We start from the raw sequence: 7,266 nt of genomic DNA, 5'->3' as shown, positions 1-7,266 counted from the left end.
CCAGAATAATACACATGTGGCTGTTTTTATTCAAACTATAAATATTAGTATGACTTCACTGAGCACTTTTAAGGTTATACATCAAGTACAAATACCTACTTATTTCCACATTTGTACTTTTTACTGTGTAGATTCCAGCCTAGACCTACTAATAGAATTAACCCTTAATTGGCATATCTACATTTTGATGAATTAGCAAGGAATCATTGTAAGGGTGTAAAACGAACTAGGAAAGAGTGCTGTTGGAATATTAAGATCGGTGGCTTGAGACGTAGACGTCAGCTAGGCGGGGGGTAATAAAAACTCCCATTCATCCCGAGGAGGGGCATAATTGGCTTGACCACATCTTGAAACTATCTAGAGAAAGCTATATGAGGCAATCATGTGCTTCTGCGTTTAGCGTTTGGTGAACTCTAGTCCCACTGAAATAATGGGTTAGAAAACTCTACAGACTTGATGGATTACACTGACTTTACAAAGCACAGACTCTCGTTTCAAAACAAAACTGATTAAATACTTCACATAAGCCATAATTAATGGTGTAATGATTGAGTCCAACGTGAGTCTGAGTTGCGCGTGGTGCGCTGGAGGAGGTGACGGGACCAGAGCGCACTTGGATGAGAGTCACTCAGAACACAGTCTGAGTCCGACTGGACACTTGGTCGTCGCGGTGTGCCTTGGATTCATCGGAACTTTTGGGTTTCTCAACAACACGCTCGTTCTCATCCTGTTCTGTCGCTACAAGGTGCTTCGCTCGCCCATGAACTGTCTTCTGCTGAGCATCTCAGTGAGTGATCTGCTGGTGTGCGTCCTCGGCACTCCGTTCAGCTTCGCCGCCAGTACGCAGGGACGGTGGCTCATCGGTCGCGCGGGATGCGTGTGGTACGGCTTCATCAATACATTCCTGGGTGAGTCCGTATGTTACAAGCGATGTTGATGAACAATTACTGTAGTCTTCGGATGCACCTGTACAGGTTGGTACTTTTGAATCGCACCTCGCAGGCTTAGCTACATTGTACAACATTATTTTTAAATCGTTAAAGTGCTACGATGCCATCTGTGTGTAGGGTATAGACAGATGATGAATATGTATTAGAAATGTAGCCTACTTGCAGCACGTTCCCTTTGGGTGTTTTAGGAACCTCTACGTCCGTTATTATTACGCGGTCTATAAATGTTTTGCCTTTTTTAAAGTAAAAAGCTACCAGTAACTTAAAACCGCGTGAAGACGAAAGAGAGAGCTAGATATCAAACTTGACACTAGTGTCTCTTTATATTTCCTCATACCAACTTGACATTAACTTAATTGAATTCAGAACCGAAATAACGTTAGTAGGCTAAAGTTAGTAATCTTTTTTTCTTGGGTAGCCTAAATGTTAACACAACAGCTATCGTGTGCTATCTTTATAGGTTTATAGACGTTATCGATATAATTGGTTGTGAGGTAAAAGGTATTCAGGAGCTTCCTGTCATACTCCTGTGCGCGCTGTTCTAGTCGGTTTTGGAAAATGCTGCTAACACTAATCAAGTCTGTCAGCCTCTCCAAAAGTTGCAGTAAGCTATTATGAATATTACAGTTTATTTGAGTAAACGTTTGACAGTTATTATAAATTGCCCAAATTACCTTTTAAGTTGGAATTGCAGTATTTTAATAAACTTTTTTAAAAACCTTAAAACCTAAAAAAAGAAAAATTATTAAATTGTAGTTCACCTTGCGCTATAAACATCCAAGTTGCTTAATCCAACATATAGGTTATGTTTACATATAATATGAAGGCAGGATAGTCTACCTCCCCCTGCCTATAGATGGCAATCCGTCAAATGGATGTTGTCTTGTTGACATTTTAAACACCTAGTTCTGGATAATCTATATAAGTTTTAGTTAGTGTTGTCTTTCTGGAAATGTAATCGTCAAATTATGGTGTTCTTTGTATTGTAATGTCATCACACAGTAAAAAAATTTTTTGTAGGGGTGTTAAATTTGCTCAGAAGTGCACAGAAAAAGTCCAATCCTCTAAAAAACTAACCAAAATTCAGTGTGCTTTTTCAGACACTTGAAATGTATTTACGCATGACAAAAATAAAATGTGAACTTTTTAATGGGTTGGAAATTCATTAAATAATTAGAAATTGCAAATTATTGCATTATTGCATAATTGTTTTGTTTTTTTAACAGTTTACAATTGAAAAGAATAATAAGTCTCCATAATTGGGAAAAAGTTAAAAATCACCAGGAAGGCAGAGATATATTCTTCTTCTGATTAGGGTTTAGCACTCGACCTGGAGGTAAGGAGAGCTGTATTTATAGAAATAAGATGTGTGCTGTCCTGTACTTGACCCATAACACAGTCTCTCAGAGCCTAGTGTAGTGTTTCCATGGAGTAGAACAGCTGTTATGCAGTTAATTAACAGGTCACTTTTCTGGTGCCAGCAGACCTTAAGATCAATTAAGTCTGTGTGATTATATGACAATAGATTTTGACATCAATGTTTAAGAGCTCTATATGACCTACTTGGTAATGTAGAATGTTAATGATGCAATGTAATTGTCAAAACCTGAACGACCGCTCAGGGTCCTATGCTGATTAAAGCTGGACGAATCATCACTGGTTCAATAAAACTATGCCTATGGGAGAACTAAGTGTGCTTTTATGGAGAAAACCTCTTTAATTGGTTCCATTACTTGAAAGCCTGATGGCAACTGCCTCTCATTGCTTTGAAAGGGCTCATTACTTGCTTTCCTGATTAGCTGTCATCAGGAACCATCATGCATATGATATAACATGCTTCTTTACTCATTCACAACGTGTAATGCCATTATGATGTTAATTGTAAGCAGTGGACTATACACGTGTATCACAGATTATTATCTCCCTTGAATATATTATATTGATAAAGTGCTGACAATTCTGATACTTGCAAGGAAAAAAGATTTGAGGCTTTATTCTTTAAACCATCAGTACAGCAAATACATCATCAGGCTCATGGAGATACAGCTTTACCCAGACACGGAAACACATTGTCAGTGCAGATTTTATATACACACTCACATCAGGCAGAGAAAAATGACCGTATTAAGGTTCAAAATGTTCTTGAGACTTTCTTTTTCAAGCTTATACAGTAGTTTAAATACTCAAGCTTACAGGCTCTTTGAACAACATTAGGTCTTTCTAAGCAGCTTTTTTTCTGATTAGGATGGCAGGATTTTTTTTCTGAGCTGATCTTTAAAACAGTGTGAATGTTAGACTGAAAACACAAGGACATGTGAAGAATTTTTGACTTTCTCTGCGTTTTCTCTCCAAAAATATGATCTTTTGGATTTATATACCAAAAAAAAAAAAAGTAAAATAATAAATTGAAAATTGATTTATCTCTTGGCCAAACAGAAAGAACCTACTTAAAAACAGTGTGGTTTGCAGTGTTGCGTATACTCTGAATTTAACTGCTCAAAGCCAAGTGTTATTGCATTACTGGTATATTTCAAATAAAAATTAATTAAACATGAAATCTTGAAAGAAAAGTCTCAAATAGTATTTTCTTGTAAAACAAATAATCTTTAGTCACAGTGTCAGAATGTATCAAAATTCTTTTTTTTCATTGTTAAGCAAGGTTAACCCACAGCACTGAATATGATGTATATTGCACCCAATAAAGCTGCAGATTTGGCCTTTTACTCAACATAAACAACCCTTCAAAGGTAATAATGATATGTAAGTAACTCAGAACCTCTGTTACTCATAACAGTGTGTTGTGTTGTCTATGTATCTTTCTTTCTGTTTGTACAGGTGTTGTGTCTCTAATCTCCCTGGCGGTGCTCTCTTACGAGCGCTACAACACCATGATGGGGGCCACGCAGGCCGACTCTACCAATTATAGAAAGGTGGCCATGGGTATTGCTTTCTCCTGGATATATTCCATGGTTTGGACTGTTCCGCCACTGTTTGGATGGAGCTGCTACGGCCCGGAGGGTCCCGGCACCACCTGCAGCGTCAACTGGGCCGCCCGGACAGCCAACAACGTGTCTTACATCATCTGTCTGTTTATCTTCTGCCTTATTCTCCCTTTTGTGGTGATTGTCTACAGCTATGGCAGACTCCTTCAGGCTATCACACAGGTAGGTGTCACAACCATTACTGTCTACTACAGCTGACGAGTTATTGATTTCAGAAAAGCTTTATGCCTCATATTGCAGACCATTGTGCTTGATTTGTAGAGACTGGGATTCATTTCGTAAGTTACTGGTTGCACAATACATTTGTCCAGTCTCTGTAAAGTATAATGATAAATAAATAAGTGCTTTTCTTTGATCAAGTTCAATAAAAGTTCCACCTAAAGGGATCGTTCACCCAAAAAAGAAAACTCTGCCATCATTTATTCACCGTGTTCCAAACCTGCGTTGAACACAAAAGAAAATATTCTGAAGAATGTTGGTAACTTTCACAGTATTTTCTGGGCATATAACAGTCAATGGTTACCGTCAACCATAATTAATAATTGCAATTATTTTTTACACTTCTTTATTATACACATTTGGCTTATTATATATTGTGCCTAATTTTTTTAAATAGTGCCCTTTTTTATTTGTGAAATATTCCAGATCAATTCTTTCTTAGTGATTTTCCCATCTACAAACAACAAAAGGGTAGATCAAGGCATCTTCTTTCACATTTTATCATGAAGTATAATCATTGTGTTGTATTAAAATGTGTGTAATGCAATATCAGGAAAAACTGTCCTTGACTCCTTCACATTACATTGCAGCTCATTATTGTGACAGAAAATGCAGCAAATGATATACGCAACCTTCCACAAGAGAAACAATTACCTGGACTTCAACTTCAACTTTAATTAGCGTAATATTCACCAATTATTATGAGTTTTCTCGAATGACCTTTTTTCACCATTAATTAACAAAACCACTCGGCATGTGGTTCAAATTAAAAACCGTTTGAATATTTCGCTCCCGGCAGTATCCTATTCTGTTTCTCAATCATTTCCAATTTACCAGAGGAAGCCAGATTAATTCTTTTTCGACCGCTTGTCCCTGCACTGTCCGGTGATCAACACCAGCTGTCTGCAACAAATTACAATTATTCTCAATGTTTCGCACGACACATATTGAATGCAAATTAAGCACTATATAATGCCTGAAAGGAACCAAATATTGTCTGAATTTGCATGGAGATGGAAGAAAACATTTCAATTGAGAAGTAGTTGTTATTTGATGTCCCCAGAGTGGCCCATTTTTTCTGGAGTAAACAAAACAAAAATGCTCTCAAAGCTCCCACAATTCCTTTCCTTCCTCCCGTCCTTCACAGTATGGGTGAGCTAACAGAGGCCATCAGCTGTTTACAATAAATGCACTGACACAACAAAACACTTTGATTTGCAACCGAATTACTTTCAGTAGCAACAATGAATGAGAAATCTGCTTGCAAGCTCCATCTTCTCTGCGTCTTAACAGACTACAATGTATGAAATAGATGTTTCAGCACTTTTAATAGACACTGATGTTCAGGGGGAGTTCGGAAACATTCATGTTTATGTAAATTAGCCCTGCCTAAAATGGGCTATTAATGCTTTCAGAACTGAGAGATTCACCTTTTCGTTTCACTTCATTCAGCAGATACTCATCGCCCAGCCTGTGTCATAGCATTAACATAAGCACTTTCTTCATAAAGGTGTGCAAGAGCTCTGCTGAATCTCATTTTGGTCTGAAGGTCGTCTATAGATTTCTGCACAATGTCATCCGCAGTGAACTGTATTTGAAGCTGCGGTTTTAATGCATCACAGTACTGTATGTAGGTCAATATTTAGTGCTAGACATCAATGGTGTGATCTAACCTCCGTGGTGAAAATACCCTGCTTCTGATAGATACATGCTTGTGCAAGCAGATAACTTTAAGCCTGGGCTAGTGTTCATAGAAGCAGGAACAAAGGGAGGTCTTCTTAAACCTTGGCAAAAATAATTTCCAATGAAAGAGTTATCACAAGGGCGGAGAAATGTAAACAAACTTTTACAATAGACACCTCACAGGGATAATAATCTTGCAGTCACCTTTTATTTAGTATTTCTCAGGAATCTTTATCACTTAAGTATATATATATATATATATATATATATATATATATATATATATATATACAACTTTAACGGAAGTTAAGTGAAGTGAATGGGGTGTTCTGTAGATGAACAAAGACCTTACAGGAGTGATTAATGGCAGAATTTTTATTTTGGGGTGAACTATCCCTTTAAGTGTTCAAGATTTCTCAAACTTTAAGTCAAAATCTCCCAGTCATCTCAAATAGATGATTAGAAACCTTATTGTCACTGTTATGCTTGATACGATTCATATGGTTGCTTACAGAGTCGGATTATGACACCTCACACAAAATCATTTGCAAAATGTCCTGAAGATGATAAAATCATGCATTTGATCAAAGGCATTTTCCTAATCCGCTGCCTTCAATTTATTTGGATGTAATTTAATGCAAACCAGTTATAGGCCAATCACAGCATGAGATCAGATAACTACAGCATCGCGTCCACTGTATAAGAGTGATTGTAGCTCCTCTCCATTGGTATTGAACCATGGGCACAGAGATGGTATGCCGATAAGCTCTGAGTCTTTTAGACAATTAGCACCCTGTGTGTTTATATGAGATGCAACTCTGACCGTTCGATGCGGAGAACTCCTGGGGGGACAGGTGCCAGATATATTCACTATCCACTCGGGTAAATCTCAAAGGTGGTGATAAAAATGCCACATGATGTTATATTACAGAGTAACCAGCTCTTCAATTAAGCTGAAGGCTCTTTTTAATTGCATCTATCACAAGCAATCAATTAGATAATGATTCACGCACATTTATGATCAATAAACTCCTTCTCGGGCTCTAATTCAGCACATGCTTACTGTGCTTACTGTGACAGTTTGAATGTCACCTACAGTAAGCAGACCTACAGGTTTTCTCCCTTTGTCCCCCAGAAAGTGTCTGTGTTATATAAGTTTGAATGAAGATTTGACAGTTGTGTATCCACAGTGCATAGAGCACATAGAGTTGCCCTCCCAGCTCTTGTCACTCCACTCAGCCGTTGACTAACCCATCCAAAATGTCACCCAGCAGGGGGTCGACCACCTTCCCAAAGAACAGCCTCATTTGATCGGACACGGCCTGTCTCTTTCTGTAAACTCACACTGCGGGTGGAACGGAGTGCACTGGGAAAACGTAGGGAGAAAAACCCAGTGGATTTGCCACACTAGT

General features: G+C 38.0%; 1 protein-coding gene across 1 annotated transcript in view; it reads left to right on the top strand.

Moving 5' to 3' along the window:
• Window positions 1-347: 347 nt before the first annotated feature.
• The window catches only part of tmtopsb (teleost multiple tissue opsin b), a 30,366-nt gene continuing 23,447 nt past the window's right edge, over window positions 348-7,266 (top strand). Inside the window, exons 1-2 of the mRNA XM_052595462.1 lie at window positions 348-908; window positions 3,786-4,114. Of these exons, the coding sequence (XP_052451422.1) occupies window positions 545-908; window positions 3,786-4,114 (693 nt within the window). The 5' untranslated portion in view covers window positions 348-544. The remainder of the gene's footprint in view (window positions 909-3,785; window positions 4,115-7,266) is intronic.

This window comes from Carassius gibelio, chromosome B24 (assembly GCF_023724105.1).
Source record: "Carassius gibelio isolate Cgi1373 ecotype wild population from Czech Republic chromosome B24, carGib1.2-hapl.c, whole genome shotgun sequence".
NCBI lineage: Eukaryota > Metazoa > Chordata > Actinopteri > Cypriniformes > Cyprinidae > Carassius > Carassius gibelio.
This window is presented reverse-complemented; position numbering and strand designations above follow the sequence as displayed.